The following is a 23,363-nucleotide window of genomic DNA, read 5'->3' on the forward strand; positions in this document are numbered from 1 at the left end:
CGGGTGCCCAAGGGATGCCAGCTATCATGTACATCAGAGGATGGGTAGGGCTGACTGGAGGTGGAGTAACATGGGGGGGGGAGGGGCAGAACCAGCAGAGACCATCTTGGCTCCTGTGATGGGGCATGAGATTTCCATGTAGTCCCAGCCAAAGAGCACACCTGCAGTGTGGCCCATTTGTCTGGGTTCCCTGTCATACAGTCATGCAAAGAGAGTGGCCTTTGACTGGCTTCATGTGCCATCTTCAGCATCAGAAGGAAAGGCGAGGCACAGAGAGTTGGGAATGTGAAGGTAATGGTGGTGGCAGTGGTGGTATGTGTGTGTGTGTGTGAGGGAGAGAGATTTGTTTCAGATGCTGAAGCAGCTCTCTGCCACGGAGACTGGCTATGTGTTTGTCTTCCCAGCATGCATTTCTGCCTTCGCTAGAGAGAGGGACTTTCGCTGAGTTGTTCCAGAGCCAGTGTGGTGGTTACTTGTGCAACTCTCTCAGTGTCCCCTTTGGGCCTGTGTCAGTTTGATGTTATATCGAGCATGCTCCTGGAACTTTAAGATGCTTTCAAGCAAGCGGGAGGCTGAGGTAGACTAATGCCTGGGGCACAGTCTGAGCAGACGTGGACCACATGGAATCCAGTGGTGTTGTGCTCAGAAGAGACAGCGTAAGGGCTGGACCACTTACAGGGAAGGTCAGCCGTAATAAGCTCACCTTAACTGAGCATTTATGAGCATTAAATACTTTCTTGCATCATTTTCCTTAAACCTTCAAAAATTCTGTAAGGTAGGCACTATTATCACCTTCTAAAGCTCAAAGAGGTTAGGGAAATCACTCAGCTGGTCAATGTCAGAGGTGGAATTTGAACCCAGGTCTGGTTGACACCAGCCCTTGAGCTCGAAAGCATTTTACTGTTTCATGTCACAGAGGAGGTTTCATAAATGAGGTGGGATGTGAGCAAGGCTTTAAAGGGTGGGTGGGACTTACATAGAGAGAGAGGACATTTGGAGAGAGGGGGTGGACATGTCTGAAGGAACTCAAGGGAGACTGGCCCAACTAGACTGGGGGGTAGACACAGGACATGATGAACTAACTATAAGGCTGGTGAGGTGAGGTGGAGTCATGTTCTGGAGAGCCTTGAAAGGAACTTGTGACTTGATGTAGTAAGAATGAGGGAGAGGTTGAGAATTTTTGAGCAAAGAAGAGCAAGGCAAAGCCAGTCGTAATCCCTTGGTGTGCCCTACCTGGGTCCCTGAGCCCAGCCCTGCCTTGCTCTTTCTTGAGAACCTTGCCCAGTTTTTTTGTTTTTGTTTTGTTTTGTTTTGTTTGGCTGCATTGGGTCTTCGTTGCTGTGCATGGGCTTTCTCTAGTTGCCTAGTTGCGGTGAGCGGGGGCTACTCTTTATTGCAGCTTCTCACTGCGGTGGCTTCTCTTGTTGCGGAGCACAGGCTCTAGGCTTGCGGGCTTCAGTAGTTGGAGCATGTGGGCTCAGTAGTTGCGGCACATGGGCCCTAGAGTGGGCAGGCTTCAGTAGTTGCGGCACGTGGGCTCAGTTGTTGTGGTGCGTGGGCTCTAGGGCGCATGGGCTTCAGTAGTTGTAGCACTTGGACTCAGTAGTTGTGGCTTGCGGGCTCTAGAGCGCAGGCTTAGTAGTTGTGGTGCACGGGCTTACTTGCTCCACAACATGTGGGATCTTCCTGGACCAGGGATTGAACCCTTCTCCCCTGCATTGGCAGGTGAATTTTCAACCACTGCGCCACCAGGGAAGTCCAGCATTTTTAACTCTTGTTTTAAAATTTCCTGAACCTCTGGGGAGCACTGGGTACATGTAACCAAGAAGAAGTAGCAAGCTAGGGGTCCAGGGTCAAGTTCAGCCCTAGATGGATGTGCTTCAGCCTGTACAATATTTTAAAAAGCAATTGAATTAGGGACCAACGTTGAAAAACCAAAGAGCCCAATAAAAATCAGGATTTTCAGCTTCTCTTGAAATGGCAGAAGATTGGTCAGGGTTTCGCTAGGCAGGGCTGTGCAGTGCTGACTTCTTAGCCGGGGGCACGTCCCCCACATCCTGGGACACATCTGACCCTGTGGGTTCCAGACCCCTACTCTAGGGAAACAAGCCCCCACTCAGGAAGATGCTAATCCAGGATTGGCTTCTTTTCTTACTGTGTAATTAGGGAATCGTCAGACCTGCAGAAGAACTGAATCTGAAATGCAAATAGTCTTAACACACAGGAATGCTGTGGCCATGGCTGGGAAGGGCTACTGGCCAGGAACTGAGCATCGTCCTTACGTGGTACCTTTCCTCTGGGCTGGGGTTTCGAAGCCCACTCTGCTGGGTCCCCAAGAGATAGACTGGAGGGCCTTGCTTGGACTCAGGTTTTCTTTCCACTGAATACTTGGTGTGAATAGGACCTGGGTCAAAATGATGAAAAGAGTTCAGGGGCAAAATCCAACTCAAAAATGATGACCTAAGAAGCAATGTGTTAAAAAGGTTAATCTGGACTTCGCTGACGGCACTTCATATGTTCTAGAGGGACAGGTACAAGCCATTTCTGTGCTGGCATTTGGGGTGAGAGGTCTTCACTGTGCAGATCTGTCCAGGCCCTGCAGGACATTTAGCAAGTCTGGCCCCCTGCTCACCCAGTGACAGCGGTGCCTATCCCTGTGCCAGTTGTGACAACTACAGTCAACTGTAACTATGCACGTCCGTCCCGCCACTTTTGCAGGGCACGGTGCTAACGCATTTGAAAACCACGGAAGTCTAGTCCCAGGAATTCTAACACTCATTTCATGAGGAAGAGTGTTAAAGCCATTATCACTTCTTTGTGGCCCACAGTATCCTGTGCTTCCCATGGCACTCACCATTTTCTTCCTCAGATTGCAGTTGTCGGGCTTCCCTGGTGGCACAGTGGTTGAGAATCCGCCCTCCGATGCAGGGGGACACGGGTTCGTGCCCCGGTCCGGGAGGATCCCACATGCCGTGGAGCGGCTGGGCCCGTGAGCCATGGCCGCTGGGCCTGCGCGTCCGGAGCCTGTGCTCTGCAACGGGAGAGACCACAACAGTGAGAGGCTCGCGTACCGCAAAAAAAAAAAAAAAAAAGATTGCCGTTGTCTTCATTTCTTTCACTTTCTAGACACAGTTCTTTGAGGGTAACTCATCACTGTAGCCCCCAAAGTGTCTTAAATGGAGTAGCTGCTTGGTAGGTGCACTTGACTGATCTCCACGTTCACTGATTAATGTTAATGGCTTTGGGAGCCTTGAAAGAAAAAGCAGCTCTGTATTAGCATTTCACTATTCATCTCCATGTGCTATTATTAGTATTTTCAATATGGGAGCATCATCTTTTAACAAAAAAAATTGAAGTATAGTTTATTTATAATGTTTTATTAGTTTCTGGTATATAGCAAAGTGATTCAGTTATACAAATATGTGTGTGTGTGTGTGTGTATTATTTTTCAGATTCTTTTCCATTATAGGTCATTACAAGGCATTGAACATAGTTCCCTGTGCTGTACAATAAATCCTTGTTGTTTATCTATTTTAAATATAGTGGTGTGTATCTGTTAATCCCAAGCTCCTAATTTATCCCTCTCCCTGCCTTTCCCCGTTGGTAACCATAAGTTTGTTTTCTACATCTGTGAGTCTGTTTCATATGTAGTTGATGAGGAAATTCTTTGTTTCAGGTAAGACTTAGTATTGTTAAGTCCCTACCATGTGCCAGGCTCTGTTCTAGGCTCTGAAGAGAAAATGGTGAAGCAGACAAATACAGTCCCTACCCGCTCTCCTGGAACTTAAAGACTGGGGGGTGGGGTGGGTTTGGTTTTATTTAAGCCAAACATGTCTGCTTTTGATTTTTTTTTTAGGATAAGTGATATATATATATATATATATATATATATACGTTCACTTTTTAAATGTAAATGTTTAAAAGTAGGCAATTTATGTGTTTCCACAACTGACACCTGATGCAGACCTCATTCTTTCCCCCTCCTATTGGTTCTAATAAATGTTGCTTTTCAAAAAAAAAAAAAAGCAGTAAGCAAGGCCAATGTGACTTGGACTGAGAGGACAAGGACAGTAGGGGAAGAGCATACAGGATGGGTTGAAAGAGGTGGGCAGGGGTTGTATTTGAGGAGAAGCAGTTTGGATTTGGTTCAAAGCATGCTGGGGGACCACTGAAGGGTTTGTTTTTTAAAAAAATTAATTAATTTATTTATATATTTATATTTGGCTGTGTTGGGTCTTTGTTGCTATGCGCAGGCTTTCTCTAGTTGCAGCAAGCGGGGCTACTCTTCATTGCTGTGCACAGGCTTGTCATTTCAGTGGCTTCTCTTGTTGCGGAGCACGGGCTCTAGGTGTGCGGGCTTCAGTAGTTATGGCTCGCGGGCTCTAGAGCACAGGCTCAGTAGTTGTGGTGTACGGGCTTAGTTGCTCCGCCGCGTGTGGGATCTTCCCGGACCAGGCCTCGAACCCGTGTCCCCTGCATTGGCAGGCAGATTCTCAACCACTGCGCCACCAGGGAAGCTTGGCTGTTGCAATCATCCAGGTTAGAGACGATGGTGGTGCGGACCCAGGGGGTAGCCGCGAAGACGGAGATGGATTTGGAATGTACGGTCAAGGTGGAGTCGAATGGGCTTGCCGAAGGACTGAATCCGAGAGGAGGCAAGGAAGAACGACTGGTTCTGAGCCTGAGCACCTGAGTGAAGGGTGGCTCTATTTAGGGAGATGGGAGTCACTGGGTGGGGGAAGTAAGTCTGAGGTGGAGGGCAGGTTTGCAGGGGAGGGAAATTAAGGTTGAGATGCAAATGGAACATTCAGCTTGGAGACATTGAATAGGCGGTTGAATATCAGTGTCTGGCTTGGCTGGAGCTTCAACCTACAGGAAAATTAAATGCAAATTAGAGCCACTTTAAGTCACCACTATATACTAACAAAGGTAGCAGAAATCAAAACGATAAGGATCCAATGTGAACGGGGCTGCCAGGAAATCAGGCACGTTCACACTGCTGATGGCATGATAAACTGACTTTTTCTTCCAGGAGAACAACTTGACAATATGTAATGAGCCATATAAACGTATTCCTAGCCTTTGACATGGGAACATATTTTGAGGAAACATTTTTTTTTTTTTTTTTGCGGTACGCGGGCCTCTCACTGTTGCGGCCTCTCCTGTGGCGGAGCACAGGCTCCGGACGCGCAGGCTCAGCGGCCATGGCTCACGGGCCCAGCCGCTCCGCGGCACGTGGGATCTTCCCGGACCGGGGCACGAACCCGTGTCCCCTGCATCGGCAGGCGGACTCTCAACCACTGCGCCAGCAGGGAAGCCTGAGGAAACAGTTTTTTAAAAGATCTGTACAAAGATTTTCATTAGGGTTGCTTGTCCTCATACTAGCAGTACAGAGTGGTAGTGGTACTCTCTTGGAGAGAGTAGTGCTCTTTCAAAAGAAAAAAATTGGAAAACACAAATCCCCGGGAAGGGGGATAGTAACCCTATAGCGTTTCTATAGACTGTATCTCTATATAGAATTTCTACAGAAATTTCCTATAGGCACGAAAAATGAGAAATATGTTGATCACGTCAATATCTGGAATTGTTATTCAGCAGGTGCAGAACCCAGATTGTGATGGTCCATAAGTACCTGTGTAAACCTCACACGCTGTTCGTGCTGAAAATCATAAATATACAGTTGGCTTTTAAAACCACCTCATCTGCTTTTGACTTTGTCCCTCTTTCTCTCTGGCAGCGTTCCGTGGTCAGGATGCCACGACACAGTGGTCCACCATGAAGAGTTCACATGAATTGTGGCTTCTCCAATCTTTCTTCCCTTGATCTCATTTTCGCCAGAAGGTATTGGGTAATATCCTCTTCTGCAGGCCTTATATTCAAATACATTTACCTTGGGATTTTAAAAAGGTTGCGAAATACCGCGGTTCTCACAAACTGCTTAGAAGTGCAAAGTACGGTCCCATGTAAAGGTTGCTTTTCCCCTGTAGGTGGCGACTTGTGGGCAGGAATTTTGCTGGTAATCTTCAGAGAAGGAAAACACTGGTGACTTGATGACATGCATTTCCCACAAATAATACTCCGACTCTTCAGTGAGTGAGGCAAAAGTACAGAAGATAGCCACGTTCCCTTAAATCCCTGATAGCTTTTTTTTAAGGTGAAGAAGAGAAAGCAATGATTCTACTTTAGAAGCATCAAAGTAAATCAATCCAAGGTTTAAAGTGGTATTCCTAGCTGGAAGTGTCCAGAGAGAGGTGTTCTATAACAAAAACGTTCCTGATGCCAAAAAAAGGGGGCAAAAGACCAAAAGATTGGTGAGATGGGTCTGCCGACTGCCCTGTGCATATTTTAAAAAAATAGCTCCCTCTCTTGCAACCATGGAGTGACTCCTGTACTCACTAACAGTTATGTAAATGCAATATGCACAGAAAGGCCTAACACGAACCTTTCTTTAGGTTAATTTATTTTTTAATTGAAGTATGGTTGAGTTATAATATTGTGTTAGTTTCAGGTGTACAGCATAGCGATTCAGTATTTTTGCAGATTAGATTCCATTATAGGTTATTACAAGATACTGGGTATAATTCCCTGTGCTACACAGTATATCCTTGTTGCTTATCTATTTTATGTATAGTATTTTGTATCTGTTAATCCCATGCCTCTAATTTGTCCCTCCCTACCTCCCTCTCCCCTTTGGTAACCATAAGTTTATTTTCTATGTCTGTGAGGCTGTCTGTTTTGTATATATATTCATTTGTATTATTTTTTAGATTCCACATATAAGTGATATCATATAGTATTAGTATTTCTCTGTCTAACTTATTTCACTAAGCATAATATTCTCTAGGTCTATCCACATTGCTGCAAATGTCAACATTTCGTTCTTTTTTATGGCTAATTGGGTTAATTTATTTTTATTAGTCTCAGAAACACTTTGCTTTGACCAACATTACCGCATAAAGGAAACATTCGTATGATCTTTTAAAATAGGGAAACAAAAACAGGAAATTAAGTTGCCCAAAGAGATGACTTAACACAAATCCAGTTTTCTTCATTTCAAGATCAAAATTCCCCATACTAAACTCTACCTTAGAGCAGATTTTCTTTGAGTGCTGGTAGAAGAGATTCTCTCTCAGTAGGACTCCAGTATTTCATGGTCACAAATTTATCATTGCTGCAGGTCTCCAAAAGTCACTCCCTTTCTGCCCTGAAAGCCCCCAGTGCCACAATAAACCCTTTAGGACCATCTTAATTTGGGAATTTCATCCTTTGGGGGGGTCCTATATTGGTTGTATTCCACTTGTTGCGACACTGTGTGCTGCTCATTTTAATGATGGGATTTAAAGATTTTCCAAGATCAGAGCATATGGTCAGCCTCAGTTTTAAAATTGTTTGGGCTAATGTTGTATCAAAACACATGAAAGTTCATCCATGACCTCTTGACTGAAAAAGCAGGGAAGACTTCTGTTTGGTCAAGATTTACGGGGATTCTGTACTAGTTGGGAAGTTTGGAAATTGGTTATGTTGATTTGACCCAAATACATTTTGGCTGTCCCACTGACAATAAATATGTCGATATAACTTTATACATCTTAAATGCTTTCAAAGTGACTTAACTTTAAGGTTCAAAAGCCTGAAGAAAAAAGAAAGGCAGCAAAGGACTACTTCGAAAGAGGATACTGAGTTGTGCAGATGGTCCTGGTTTTTTTTTTTCACTGTTTTTAAAAAACGTGACTCAAATGCCTTTGCTAGCACTCTGAAGCAAATATTTATGAGAGTGAAAAAAAGGGAAAGAAAATGGATGAGGGATACTTTGCTCATGACCCAAGTGCTTTTTTTTTTTTTTTTTAACATCTTTATTGGAGTATAATTGTTTTACAATAGTGTGTTAGTTTTTCTTTTACAACAAACTGAATCAGTTATACATATACATATGTTCCCATATCTCTTCCCTCTTGCATCACCCTCTCTCCCACCCTCCCTATCCCACCCCTCTAGGTGGTCACAAAGCACAGAGGTGATCTCCCTGTGCTATGCAGCAGCTTCCCACTAGCTATCTAATTTACATTTGATAGTGTATATATGTCCCTGCCACTCTCTCACTTCGTCACAGCCCACCCTTCCCCCTCCCCATATCCTCAAGTCCATGCTCGAGTAAGTCTGTGTTTTATTCCCGTCCTACCACTAATCTCTTCATGACATTTTTTTCCCTTAGAGTCCATATATATGTGTTAGCATACGGTATTTGTTTTTCTCCTTCTGACTTACTTCACTCTGTATGACAGACTCCAGGTCCATCCACCTCATTATAAACAACTCAGTTTCATTTCTTTTTATGGCTGAGTAATATTCCATTGTATATATGTGCCACATCTTCTTTATCCATTCATCTGTTGATGGACACTTAGGTTGCTTCCATGTCCTGGCTATTGTAAATAGAGCTGCAATGAACATTTTGGTACATGAGTCTTTCTGCCCAAGTGCTTTTAAAGTTTTCAAGTCATAGTTCTGATCTAAAACACCTGAGGTGTAGCAGAGGCATCTCTCTAGTATCTTCTGAAATGAGAGAAGGTATTGGAGGAACTTTGGATGCAGAGCCCGTAGAATTTATTGAATTTTCACCGCAGGTTCAAACACCTGTTTTAGGCTTGTGGAAATATCTCAAAACTGTTTCCTTTTCTCTAATCTCTTATTGTACTGCTATTCAGTCAGCTTTGCTATTAGGTATAGAGGCAAGAAGATGAGGCGGACCCATGACTAGAGAAAGCAGCCACGTTTCTCTGAGAAGCTGCTAGAAATGTTCTGGCATTGAGAGCTGGTTGAGTGAAATGCTTTGGTAGAGCTATGTACACAAGATACTGCTGGAATGCGCACTGTGTAAACATTATCGAATAGCTCTAATTTTTGAAGGTTAGAGGAGCTCTCGTTTGCCTCTGCAAAGATGTTAAAGAATAAGTGATCTCAGCGGTGTTGCTTTTAATCACAAGACTCGAAGAAAGATGTGTGTATGTGTGAGGGGGCTGGGGAGGTCATAGTGGAACATACTAGAACATGGGACTAGTTGAAAATCTTTATTAAAATTCACCTTTTTGATAATTTATGGAGGCTGTACTTATGACACTCCTTGCCATCGGGGCTCAGTTTACATTAGGCTCTTAAACCTTTGCATATGATAGTGATTGGTAAAAATGATGGGAAAATTGTTAATGAATTCTACCATTACTGTCAGTTGAACCACAGACGTATTAAAAGGGAATTTAGCATAAGGGTCTCAAGGTCCATCCATGTTGTCACAAATGGCAAGATTTTATCTTTTTTTTAAAAATAGGGTATTATGCTATATAAAATAAGTCAGACAGAGAAAGACAGGTACTATATGATTTCACTCACATGTGGAATATAAAAAACAAGCAAACAGAAAACCCCCAAATAAATTAGCAAACTAAACAAAACAAACACGTAGATACAGAGAACAGAGTGTAGTGGTTACCAGAGGAGAAGGCGCAGCCAGGAAGGTGAGATGGGTAAAGGGGGTCAACTGTATGGTGATAGATAGAAACTAAATTTTTGGTGGTGAGCACACTGTAGTGTATACAGAAGTGGGAATATAAGGGAGTTCCCGGCAGTCCAATGGTTAGGATGCAGCACTTTCAGGGCTGGGATTCAATCCCTGGTTGGGGAACTAAGATCCTGCAAGGTGCGTGCTGCGCCCCCCCCCCCAAAAAAAAGTAGAAATATGATGTTATATGAATGGAATTTATATAGTGTTATAAACCAATTTACCTCAATTTTTAAAAAAGGGTATTTAGAGGGCAAATTAGGTCATTCTAAAGAATCAATTTTAGGGCTTCCCTGGTGGCGCAGTGGTTAAGAATCCGCCTGCCAATGCAGGGGATACCGGTTCAAGCCCTGGTCCGGTAAGATCCCACATGCCACAGAGCAGCTAAGCCCATGTGCCACAACTACTGAGCCTGCACTCTAGAGCCCGCGAGCCACAGCTAAAGAAAGCCTGTGCGCAGCAATGAAGACCCAGCACAGCCAAAAATAAATAATTTTTTTTTAAAAAGAATCAATTTTAAATCATATCCTAATAACTTGATCTCAGTAATTTCACCTATTTGGGTAGATATATTTTTATTAATATATATAAATATACATAAAATGTATATCTACTAAATAATATATCTAATTTAAGTAGATTACCTTTTTAAATTGAAGTATAGTTGGTTTACAATGTTGTATTAGCTTTAGGTGTACAGCAAAGTGATTCAGTTATATATATATATATAAAACTGATTCTTTTCCATTATAGGTTATTATAAGATAATGAGTATAGTTCCCTGTGCTATACAGTAGGTCTTTGTTGTTTATCTATTTTATATATAGTAGTATGTATCTGTTAATCCCAAACTCCTAATTTATCACCCCCCCTTCCCCTTTGGTAACCATAAGTTTGTTTTCTATGTCCCTGAGTCTGTTTCTGTCTTGTAAATAAGTTCACTTGTATCATTTTTTCTTAGATTCCACATATAAGTGATATATAATACTTGTCTTTGTCTGACTTCACTTTGTATGATAATCTCTAGGTCCATCCATGTTGCTGCAGATGACATTACTTCATTCTTTTTTATGGCTGAGTAATATATATATATAATGTATATACATATATTATATATATATAAATATATACCACAGCTCCTTTATCCATTCAGCTGTCAATGGACACTTAGGTTGCTTCCATGTCTTGGCTATTATAAATGGTGCTGCTGTGAACATTGGGGTGCATGTATCTTTTCGAATTAGAGTTTTTGTCTTTTCCGGATATATGCCCAGTAGTGGGATTGCTGGGTCGTATGGTAGTTCTATTTTTCGTTTTTTAAGGAACCTCCATACTGTTCTCCATCGTGGCTGTATCAATTTACATTCCCAACAGCAGTGTAGGAGGGTTCTCTTTTCTCCACACCCTCTCCAGCATTCATTGTTTGTAGATTTTTTGATGATGGCCATTCTGACTGGTGTGAGGTGATACTTCATTGTAGTTTTGATGTGCATTTCTCTAATAATTAACAATGGTGAGCAACAGATTACTTTTTGAACATGTTTAAACAGGGTTAAAAACAGAGATTGTATGGGGAGAAAAGCACAAACCTTTTTTTTTTTTTTTTTTTTTTTTTTGCGGTACGTGGGCCTCTCCTTTTGCAGAGCACAGGCTCCAGACGTGCAGGCTCAGCGGCGGTGGCTCACGGGCCCAGCCGCTCCGCTGCATGTGGGATCTTCCTGGACCGGGGCACGAACCCGTGTCCCCTGCATCGGCAGGCGGACTCTCAACCACTGCGCCACCAGGGAAGCCCCAACACAAACCTTTTTAAACCTATTTTTCAAGAGCAAGGTAGGGCCTCGTACAGCTTTAACTAAATTCAAGGATTGGTACATTTAAGCTTAGAGTTGAGAAACTCTCCTGATTTAGAAGAAAGCACCTGTGAAAGTTGAATATTGGACTGTAACTATGAGTATTTTCCAGGAACATCTGTCTGCTTTTGCTATAAATTAAATCAGTTAAGACTTAAACACTCTGCAGCCAAATCAGTGGTCACTGGAGGTGGGGGGAGGATTACAAAGGGGCACGAGGAAACTGAAGGGGGTGATGGGCATTTTCACTCTCTTGATTGTGGTGATGGGTTCATAAGTGTGTAAGGATATGTCAAAGCTCTTCAAAATGTACACTTTTTTTTTTTCCGGTACGCGGGCCTCTCACTGTCGTGGCCTCTCCCGTTGCAGAGCACAGGCTCCGGACGCGCAGGCCCAGCGGCCACGGCTCACGGGCCCAGCCGCTCCGCGGCATGTGGGATCCTCCCGGACCGGGGCACGAACCCGTGTCCCCTGCATCGGCAGGCGGACTCTCAACCACTGCGACACCAGGGAAGCCCTAAAATGTACACTCTTGATACGAAATGTGGTTTATCATATATCAATTATGCTTCAATAAGGCAGTTTTAAAAAATAACTTCTGCAGCCTGTCGTACAGCTAGTATTGAAGTGGCCCAGTGCTCCTTCATCACCCAAAGTCCTAGTCTGATCTCCCAGGCTGCAGTCAGGACTCACACAAACTTGGGTTATGGGTGTGGATGCCCACAGATGCCTGTGGGCATTTACAGTGGTGGCAGACAGAGGGGTGTCTTTGAGGAGAAAAGGGAGTTGCTCCTGTATTACTCTGTTTTGATTCTTTTCTGGGCCAGTTTGTATCAGCAACTGTGAACTGCTTCCTTTCAATAGTTTGTGATTATCACGTGAGTTTCCTCTTTTTAATAAAAAGTTTTAATACAAAATTAGCACGTTTATTGTAAACATTCAAAAATTGAAACAAGAATACTCCTAATCCATTTCCCAGATGAAATGTTGACAATTTGATGTACCTCCTTCCAGACTTTATAGAGAGGTGTGTATGTGTGCGTGTGCACGTGTGCCCACTATGCATGTGTGTTTATATTACTTTTATTACTTTATATTACGTTTACAAAAACAAGGTCGCATTGCACATTATTATCCTGCAACTTTCTTTTTATTTTTTCCTCTAAAAAATATCATGGGCGTCCTTCCATGTCAATAAGTACACACCTACGCCTCCCTCCCTCCCTTCCTCCCTTTCTTCCTTCCTTCTCTCCTCCTCCTCCTCTCCCTCCTCCCTCTCCCCCTCCTACCTGTATTCCTGGTAGGAAGTCTCCTCCCCCTCCCCCATCTCTTCCTCCTTCATTTTTTGTTAGTTTTGGCTTGAGACCTCTTTAAGGAAAAAGCATCGCAATAAGAATTCATAATTATCGTGCACCTATGCGCCAGGCACCATCTGGTTAATTTTCAGTGATCTGGCAGAAATTGCCAATGACATTGCTGTAGCATTGAAGCCATGGCATATATAAAAAGCTTACTTCTTGGTACACGGTAGGTCCTCAATATTAAAAAAAACAATAAGATTGGAAGGTTAGCTCCCTATTCTGGGAGAGTATTCAAAGATGAAATATTCACAAACATTTCATTTTAAAGCCTGTGACCAGCAGGGAAAGAGAGGAGAAGCAATGTCTAATTTGCTGCTGTTGCTGAAGTCGGGAAAGAGGAATTGGAATTGAGGATTTTAAAGGAGGCTAGTTTTTTTTTTTTTTTTTGTAATTTTGAAAACCAGTTGGGTCCTCTTGAGAAAGTCAGAAAATAACTTAAATGCTTCCGAATCGAGGTGTAGAGTCCTGTCACTGGGGGGTCGGGTGAGCAAACATCGACCCTAGAGCAGGGGCTGTGGGCAGGCACGGGCAGCAAGGCCTGCAGGTCTGTTTGTTTACACTTTGCAGTGCTTGTAAATTGTTTTCCTTGATTGCCAGCGTCTGAAAAATCAGATTTCGCGTAAGGACCTCAGTTTCTGGCCTCTCTGGATGAATAAGAGGATGCGGCCACCCCAGGCCCTCCTTCCCTCACGGGGGGTTCAGATGAGGCAGTGGCCTCCACCTCTGTTCAGTGTTTTTTGCTCGCTGAGACTGTCTTGCTGTCCACTGTGATCATCTGAGTTGTAACCTCTGCTGTAGAATTTACTGCTTCTTTTTGCTTCGGTGTGAGGTGGAAGTGATAACCAGTTTTGTTTTGTTTTTAATGTGAAAAATATAGCACATCAAACACTATAAAATACCATCTGACTGGTTTCCCTCCAAATTTGAGGAGAACCTTTATTATACTTCAGGAAAGCGGAGAGATCTGGCTAAAATATAGAAACTGTTTCGCTGTGTGGAAGTCACCCTTGTGAAGGATATGAGGCCTATCTTTAACCTCAAGAAGCTGATTTTTTTTTTTTTTTTTTGGTGGTACGCGGGCCTCTCACTGTTGTGGCCTCTCCCATTGCGGAGCGCAGGCTCCGGACACACAGGCTCAGCGGCCATGGCTCACGGGCCCAGCCGCTCCGGGGCACGAACCCGTGTCCCCTGCATCGGCAGGCGGATTCTCAACCACTGCGCCACCAGGGAAGCCCGAAGCTGATGATTTTTAGTGGGCTTTGTGAGGTTAATCTGAAGTAGAAGGAAAAATTGAGGTTTTTAATAAAATCCATTTATATTGACCATAATTTTAAATGAATGACTACAAGTGCATCTGTTAACACTGTAAGTCAGCAAAAAGCTTCTTAAAACCACTTTGCAAAAAATCATAATGCAATTCTGAACTTCATTCCTGTGTATACATAGTTGTGACAAAATTGTGTCTAAAATGACACTGCAATAAGCAGCTTTGAACATGTTTTTTTTTCTTATTTTTAATTCTTTCCTTAGCATGAGTTTCTAGAGCACCAAAGGGGATGAGCATATTTTATGGTTCTTGGTTGGTTTTGCCAAGTTATTCTAAAAAAAGATGTAATTAATTTTCACTATCTCTAGCAAGATATGAAGGTGCCTAGTTTTTCTTTCTTCCCAAAACTCTCTCAGGAATGAGTTTTTGTAATTTTTATTTATTTGTGTAAAAACTATTAAATGGGATTGTGTATCTTGAAACTAAGTAAAGTTTAGATGTTTATATCAGTTAGCTGTTGTCGTATAATAAACCATCCCCAAACTTAGTGGCTTAAACAAAAACCATTTATTATTTCTCACAAGTCTATAGGTTCTCAGGACTGTTCTGCTGATCTGTGATGGCTGCATCTGACCTTGACAGGGTTTGCTCATGTGTCAGCCATCAGTTGGTGGGTTGGCTGGGGGCTGGCTGGTCTAGGATAGCTCATCTGTCACAAGAGGGCTTTTTCATGTGGCCTTTCATCCTCAAGCAGGCTAGCGCAGGATTGTCCTCATGGTATGGCAGGATTCCAGGAGAGTGAGGGCCACTTGACACCTCGTCTTAGAACTGGCACTTGGACACTTCTGCCACATTCTGTTAGGGAAAAAAAAAAGGCCGTCTCAAATTCAAGGGCTGGGGAAAAATCGACTCTATCTCTTGATAGCAACAAGTCAAAGTCACATTACAAAGGGTGTGGATACAGGGAGGGGTGGAATAAATATCAGGATCATTTTTGCAACTGTTTTACTACAACAGTCAATATTGTCCTTCAAACTTGCCATCTTTCAAAGCTTTATACCTGTTCCAGCAATGTATGCACTAATTAAAAAAAATAATTAGAGCCTTTCTCAGAATCTCCTTGTAAGGGGGCTTATCAGCCAATTAAGAAAGTCAGTTTGTTCTTTATAGTCGTTCATTTTATCCAGCATTCTTGAGTCTAGATAATTTTTGATGATTTTGAAATATCATATGCACGATAAAAGAATTTCAAAATTGACCTCCATCAAGGCTATTTAAAAGAATGTAGCTCAGACTTTGAAATCAATCCAAGCGAAGCATTCCAAAGTGTTTAAAACAAAAGCAGTATCAGTGGAATAAATGGAGAGCATGGCAAACAGGTTACTTTGAAGTGATTAACTATTTTGTGTATATTTTTTCTGGAATATTTTTAAAGCCTTGCTTTAAATTAGGTTGTATAAAAAATACCTCTTGATTACAGATAAATTTGGGGGTTCAGTATATCTTAATTGAATATCAAATTAAATTTTCTCCTAAAGGAGTTTAGTGTTGACTCTTAGTTATGTTGCAAATTGCAGCAAACAGACTGGATTTTGTCTTCATCATGCTCTTTAGATAATGTTTTTGGAGAAGGAGCACATGTTTCTTCTCATATCATCCCGGTTCAGTGTTGCTAACATAAGGATTTCTAGAACCTAATATAAGATACTGCTTTTGGTGGCCTTTTTTTTTTTTTTTTTTTTTTGCGGTATGCGGGCCTCTCACTGTTGTGGCCTCTCCCATTGCGGAGCACAGGCTCCGGACGCGCAGGCCCAGCGGCCATGGCTCACGGGCTTAGTTGCTCCGCGGCATGTGGGATCTTCCCGGACCAGGGCACGAACCCGTGTCCCCTGCATCGGCAGGCGGATTCTCAACCACTGCGCCACCAGGGAAGCCCTGGTGGCCTTTTAAAAAACAGTTTATACAAACTTTTTCTCCTAAAGGGAGTTCATTTGGGTCGTCGTTCAGGGACAGTTATAAAAGAAGTACGTACCTATAAGGTTAACCAAGATTTAGTAGTAAATCTTGAGTTAGACTTTCCATCATCTGGCCATATATGTTTGGGTCTAAATCTCCTTGAAGTTGACATTAATGAGAAACTCAGGTGATACAGACTCTGAATACATCCACTTTTAGAAAAGAAAATAAAGTTGGGAAGTGCTCTTTGAAGTCAGCAAATAGGAGCAGAAATCCCTAATTCCCAGTATCAGTGATATTACTCGCCTTGGGACAGCTTAAGAGAACTTGTTCATATGAAATGCCAGCAAGCACTCATGTTTGGAGGGTTTTCCAGTCCCAAAGTAGAGGGCAGATTCTCTTTGTCACTCACTAGGAGAGGCTGTCTCCTCTTCCCTTGATCTTAGAGTTCACTTTAGTGAAAGTCGACAGACTGGAGGAATGAGAGTAGATATGTCCGTGTGAGACTTGGAAAGCAACCTGGACGAAAGATGCTAGATCAGGTGCCTGGGTTAGAACTGTCGGCTGGGTGTGTGTTCATGAATGTGCTACATGTATTTTACCCTGGCCCTGTTTCTGTGCCACCCGCAGCAGGTTTTTCTGGGACTTTACATTTGAGCTCAGTTGTCCAAGACTGGAGATTTGGAATCTTGGAGTGTCAATATATGGGCAAGTCATTTAATTTTCCTCAGTCCATCTGAATTTCCCCATCTCTAAAACAGGCATGAAAATACCTGCTCACAGGTTGCTTCAGGAACCAAATGAGACAAAGTAGTATAAATAATAGCCATAGCTTATGTTGATTGAGAACTTCCTGTGTGCTGGCCACTGTTCTAAGGATTTCACCTGTACTCACTCATGTACGCCTTCCTGAAATCATATTATTTCTATTTTACAGTTAGGGGAACTGAGACACAGTCTTTGGAAACTCGTTGAAACCTCTAAAACACATTAAACAAACGTAAGCTATTGTCTTAATTCTCGCGATAATATACGTTCCCCTATCAATTTGACGTAAGTCCAGCAAATGGCAGCATTCAAAATCCAAATCTGCGTTTTGCTCCATTTGTATCAAAATGTTCCCTTTCGCCCTCTAAGGTTTCCTGCTGATACCATGACGGTCACGGTGGTGTATGATAACTCAGAGGCAACGGAGCTCTGTGCGGCTCAGCACCTCTACCTCAAGCCCATAGCAAAGTTGATGATCAATGTACTGCTCCCTGAGAGCACGGAACCCACGAGGCCCTTCTCTAACTGGGAAGTTCTTGACCAGCTGAAGAGCCTGATTTGTCCTGACCAGTTCACCACAGTGCGGCTCTCCAAGAGCACTAAGGACTTCATCCGATTTGAGGGGGAGGCTGAAACTCGAAGTTTGGTTCAGATCCTGAAGGCCAAGTTACACGGGAAGATCATCAAGCTAAGCGGTTTGAAAACAGACTTAAGAGTAGTGGCCACAGATGCCCAGGGGGAGTGGGAACACTTCCCCAAAGAAAAGGGGGCGCCGTTGGGTGACGGGTCTGAAGAGCAGGACCACGATAAGAGCCCAGATTCCATATACTTCGAAGGCCTGCCCTGCAAGTGGTTTGCACCTAAAGGTTCCAGCGGGGAGAAGCCGTGTGAAGAGATCCTTCGGGTGGTCTTTGAAAGTTTTGGGAAGATCAAGAATGTGGATATTCCGATGCTCGACCCCTACCGAGAAGTCATGACTGGTGGGAGCTTTGGGGGGTTCAGCTTCGGCTTGCAGACGTTCGAGGCCTTTATACAGTACCAGGAGTCAACTGACTTCGTAAAGGCCATGGAGTCCCTCCGCGGGATGAAGCTGATGCTTAAAGGAGATGATGGGAAAGCTCTGGCATGTAACATTAAGGTAAGGAGCAGCCAGGGTTTTTTAAACAAAATTTCCCACTGTTCAGGTGGCCCTGAGTAAAAGCTAGGAGGAAGCATCTGCAACAAATTTCCTTAGACCCCAGTAGGCTCTGATCAATAGCTAATGTAAAGATTTGTGTTGTTGTTAATCAACGGCTTCTTGGGGGGCATCAAAGGATTCTTCATGGTCCTTATGGAAGTATCTCATATACTTATTCCATTTGACAAGTTGCTGGGAGAGAGGGCGACATGCAGCTTGAAACCACGAGGAGAGCAGTTTACTCCCTCTTTTCTGCTGGGGTCACAATTTATTATACTTTCATGTTGTCTGTCAGGTAAATTGCTAAAACGGAATCCCAACAAACCTGGATCCTTTCCTTTCAAAGTCAGCCTGTCTATCCAGGCATGTCACTTCATCACTGTCTGAATGCCTGGTCACCTCCTTCTTGAAGCCTTAATCCAGCAGAAGAAAAGATGCAGCTAAACGCTCCTTTTTCTCTAAATCAGTCTTTAGTGTGGATTTGGACTTTCAGCTTCGGTAGCTTTGTGTGTGTGTGCGTGTGCGTGTGCGCGCGTGTGTGTGTTATGTGGGTTAAAGTATATATTTGAAAATTATGAGCTATTCACTCCGACAAAAGATATAGCAAGTACTATAATGACCACCCATGTACCACTGCCCAGCTTAAAAAATAAAGCATTACCAGTGATATGAGAACTCTGTGTACCATCCTCAGTCGCGGGCCCCTCTCTCCTCTCAAAGGTAACCATGATGGTGAATTCGGTGTTTATCACTCATGCATATTTAAATAGCTACTTCTGCCTCCTTTTATTTTTTAGGCAAATTTATTTGTAGCACCTCAGTCTGCCTTCCACTTTATTTAGAGATTTGCAAAGTTGTTTAATAATCACTGCAGTCAGATCTTGTATCTCATTTGGTCAGTTTCCTTACATCTTCGCTCTCCCACCCTCCTCCCACCCATTTTTGGACTCTTTTTGTCTCTGGTGATTAAAAAAATACATTAACTCAGTTAATCACTATAACAAACCAGAGGCAATATACTCACATCCCTTAGAACTTGCATCCATCATGGCACTGTGGTGCCGCCTATGGCTGTCAAGTGAGCTCCTCAAGGGTTCTGCCAAAGAAAATTCTAGAGCCCCACAAGGACTGTTTGGCAGGTAACTGAGAAGCAGTGGAACAGTCTGGGTGCTGGGATGCAGAGAAGGCATTTTTAATTCATTTGGTTTGGCATTGCCATGTACAAATTAGTTTTATCTCTCTGGCCTTCAACACACCCAGCCAGCGGGCAAACTTTTCTAATGAAACTTTGAATTGTTTGGGGGCAGGTTATGTTTGATACAACCAAACACTTCAGTGAAGGAGCTATAAGGAGGAGAAATCAAGAAAGGCTGAAATTACAAGAGCTGGAGGAAGAAAGGAAAAAAGAAAAGAAGAGAGAAGAGGAAGAGGCTGAAAGGTGAGGAGACCGACTTCAACGAAGAGGGTTCTTTTAAACTTTTGATTTATGGATTTATCCCTTCAGGTGAATGGCTGCGAGGAGCAGAAATTAGTACAGTCTTTCCACTGTGCTGTTACGAAACCAAAAGAGAAAGCAGTTGAAAGCAAGAGACTTAAAAAGTATGCTTGTCAGGAAGAACAAGTAATGAAGAATAGTGGGACCAGCCAGATTAAGACGTCTGGGAGGAAATGGTCATTAAAGAGAAAAAAAAAAACGACCAGGAATTTTTAGAGTGAAAATTCTAGCAGTTTACCTAAATTTACCAAATTTTACCTTGCCTATCAATTGAAATTTTGGGGAAAAATTCTTTTTAGGTCTGGAAAAGATTATCTTCCATAAAATGATCAATAATCAATCTAACCCATAGGCCAGAAGGCAAGGATTTGTTGAGACTATTTTTCTTGTTGGCCTAAGTTCTCTCCGTGAATTTGAGGAGCCTCTGTATTTACTTCTTTGAGTTTATCATTGTTTCCCAGTTTAGGAGCTTGAGACTCAGAAAGGGCTATTGGATTGCCAAAGGTTTGCTAAGAAGGGACAAATGGTCCAGAACCACAGGGCTCCCCAAACCAGTTTTACCTCCCGGGCTCCTCCCCTTGCATGTTTATTCCTCCAGTCTTTTATGCAAATTATAGCCACTCAGAAGAGGAGTTTAAGAGTACCCTTCCATTTGCCTCTCACTAATTTTTTGGCTGGCGGAGTGCCAGGAGTTACTAGAGGTCACCTCTGTGAAACCTGGCCAGAAGCTGAGCCCCGTCAAGGTAACGATTCCCCCCAAATTTCCAGATTGACCATGCAGTTTAGCGAATCCTCCAGTTTTGGGCTAAGCCCTCCCTCAGGCCACTGTCCTTTTTTTCCCCCTTTTCCATGTTTCCATGAGGGCCTACCCCAAACAGCTGAAATTTGCAGAAAATGGCAGAAAAATAAGGCCGTATTCTTCTAAGCCAGTCTGTTTTTATGGCGGTGTACTCTGTTAAGTAGTGTGCACCAAAGTCCAGTTCTCACCTTTATTTTCTGAGTGCCTTGGCTTACTGTCATTTGCCACCAACTCACGGAAGGTTTTGATCTCAAGAGAAAAGGAATCTTCGCTGTGAAAGCTGGATCCAGTAGCCCCTGCTGAGGGTTTGAGAAGGCGGAGGCTAGAGGCCCCTCCTTTGAATTCAGTTGCCTTCTTCTTCTTCTTTTTTTTTTTTTTTTTTTAATACTCTCTGCAGGAGGTCTCCTGTACATGTTTCTAACTCATCAACTTAGTAATGCGACCTCGTCGGGCCCTGGCAGGGGGACGGGAGTGGGAAGAGGAGCAAATGACTGATAAATACCTTCTGAAGGGTTGACTCTGTTAATCATTATCCAGAAAGAGAAAAGAGGAGGAGAGGAAAGCCCAGGAAAAGAGGAGAAAGGCCAGAGTCAGGAGGCGCGCCCTGAAGGAAAGGGACAGACACCGGCAAAGGAGACCGAAGGACAGTGCCAAAGCGGAGGCCCGTCAGGGGCCCAACTCTTCCGAGGACTGGGAGGAGAGGAAGGGCCTGCTGGCCCGGAGGCGGCTGGAGGCCCTCCGCCTGCTGCGGGCACTCCTGAGGAAAATCGCAGTAAGGCTCTTGCCGCATTGTTCTTCGCTTTGGGTAGGTACTGACCTTTCTGAGACACGACCTTTACTTTTAAACAATGGCCTATCCTTTAAGCAGCACACGTGGAACACTCACTGTATTCATTAGGGTTTATTTTCAACAGGCTGATCTCTAATAACCCCAATTGTGCATTTACCGAAGGGATACCCAGATTTTCTGAAGGCTTCGGGTCTCACCCCCCCCTTCCCCGCCCCTCCCACCCCAACCATCTGGCACGCGCACACTTTGTGTTTCTAAACTTTAGGATGGTTTCACCCGGGGGCAATATAGCTCGTGCATCTACTTTTCTAAGTTCCTAATTGAGATAACAAAAAATGCACGGGGGAAGAAATGGATGGTGGGGGTGTCGGGTTTGTAGGCCTCCGTTCATTTTCATTGGCCATTCATCTGTGACAGGTTTGGATGGGAAGGGAGAACCTTGAACAGAGACCTCTGTGGAGCAAGCTCCTGTTAGTCTAGTCCTTTTTAAAAATATTTATTTATTTATTTTTGGCTGCGTTGGGTCTTCGTTGCTGCGCCCGGGCTTTCTCTAGTTGCGGCGAGCGGGGGCTACTCTTCGTTGTGGTGCGCGGGCTTCTCACTGCGGTGGCTTCTCTTGTTGCAGAGCACGGGCTCCATGCGTGTGGGCTTCAGTAGTTGTGGCGCGTAGGCTCAGTAGTTGTGGCTCGCGGGCTCTAGAGCGCAGGCTCAGTAGTTGTGGCGCACGGGCTTAGTTGCTCCGCGGCATGTGGGATCTTCCCGGACCAGGGCTTGAGCCCGTGTCCCCTGCATTGGCAGGTGGATTCTTAACCACCGCACCACCAGGGAAGTCCCTTAGTGTAGTCTTAAACTATTAGCTAAGGAATGTCTCACATCACAGGCCAATTGTTTTGTTTGGAGAGTTTACGTTTCGGAAGTTTTTTGTTCTCCCACTTACTGGCCTCCTAAAGATAACCAGACTCAGCAGATGTCCCAGAGTAAAGGCCAGAAAGGCCTCCCAAAGTGTTAATTTAAAAAGCCATATTCAGTGTTCTTAAATATGAAAAGTGAATGGCATTCGTTTTATTTTTTAAAAATTTATTTATTTTATTTATTTATTTTTGGCTGAGTTGGGTCTTTGTTGCTGCACACTGGCTTTCTCTAGTTGCAGCGGGCGGGGGCTACTCTTCATTGTGGTGCGCGGGCTTCTCATTGCGGTGGCTTCTCTTGTTGCAGAGCATGGGCTCTAGGCATGCGGGCTTCAGTAGTTGTGGCACACAGGCTCAGTAGTTGTGGCTCACGGACTCTAGAGCGCAGGCTCAGGAGTTGTGGCGCACGGGCCTAGTTGCTCCGTGGCATGTGGGGTCTTCCCGGACCAGGGCTCGAACCCGTGTCTCCTGCATTGGCAGGTGGATTCTTAACCACTGCGCCACCAGGGAAGTCCCGTGGCATTCATTTTAGATAGAGTTCATTGTATGTGTATTTGCCATCTCAGCTTTTTGTTCTCATTGGTGTGGCCCATTAAACTACATGAAATCAGGATCAGAAAAACCTCCCATTTACCTCTACAATAAGGTGAGCTGGATCTTTTTTGGTTGGCTTAGTGACTGCCAAGGGTGATTCGTCTTGAAGAATTTCTCTTTAAATATGTGTGGTGCCTAATTCTTGGCCTCATCAATACCTTACACTGATTATGCAGTCCGCAGGTTCTAATCCCAAGGCCTGGGTAAGCTCTGTGCCCTGATTTGTGCCAGGTGTCAGTGGGAGCTCAGTACAAACTCTCCCAGCGAGGTAGGGCCCATGCGCAGGACCTTTCACCTGCCCTGCAGTCGTGCAGAGCAGAGAGTACCACAGAGAGAACCACTGTCACAGCCTTATTTTCTACTTGCTGTCTTGTTTCCAACTGGGGCGGGTGAGGTGGGCAGCTCAGGGACACCCCCCCCCCCTGCAATTCATGGGAAGAGGCTGGACTATACCCCAGAAAGCCCTTTGTTTATCTTTTACGAAGGCAGCTGACCCTTTTAGACACACATTTCACCCATCAGTCTTTTCTTGTTCTAGGCTTGTAGCCCCAGGGAGGGCTCTAGAGCATTTCTTATTCCTCTTCATGTCTCCAGCCCCTAGCACAATACCTGGAACAGTAAGTAGACTCATCCATTTGTGAACAAAGGAAAAAGGGTCATGTGCTTTTTAAAAAATTTTTTAAAAATTGAAGTACAGCTGATTTACAATGTTGTGGTAATCTCTGCTATGCAGCAAAGGGACTCAGTTATATCCATACAGACATTCTTTTTTAAAAATATTCTTTTCCATTATGGTTTATCACATGATATTGAATCTAGTTCCCTGTGCTATACAGTGGGAC

General features: G+C 43.8%; 2 protein-coding genes across 5 annotated transcripts in view; both read left to right on the forward strand.

Moving 5' to 3' along the window:
• KIAA1210 (KIAA1210 ortholog) overlaps window positions 1-23,363 on the forward strand; it is a 250,774-nt gene that overhangs the window by 81,493 nt on the left and 145,918 nt on the right. The window lies entirely within an intron of this gene.
• Window positions 1-23,363, forward strand: part of LOC131747690 (A-kinase anchor protein 17B-like) — a 35,126-nt gene that overhangs the window by 6,507 nt on the left and 5,256 nt on the right. For 2 of the 4 annotated variants that reach the window (XM_067023142.1, XM_067023143.1), the window contains exons 2-4: window positions 17,128-17,896; window positions 19,243-19,373; window positions 20,767-21,034. In XM_067023142.1, the coding sequence (XP_066879243.1) occupies window positions 17,128-17,896; window positions 19,243-19,373; window positions 20,767-21,034 (1,168 nt within the window). Of the gene's footprint in view, window positions 1-5,794; window positions 5,842-16,927; window positions 16,991-17,127; window positions 17,897-19,242; window positions 19,374-20,766; window positions 21,035-23,363 lie in introns of those variants that run through there. The other 2 variants (XM_067023144.1, XM_067023145.1) reach the window with 2 other exon arrangements.

Source organism: Kogia breviceps, chromosome X (assembly GCF_026419965.1).
Source record: "Kogia breviceps isolate mKogBre1 chromosome X, mKogBre1 haplotype 1, whole genome shotgun sequence".
Lineage (NCBI taxonomy): Eukaryota > Metazoa > Chordata > Mammalia > Artiodactyla > Physeteridae > Kogia > Kogia breviceps.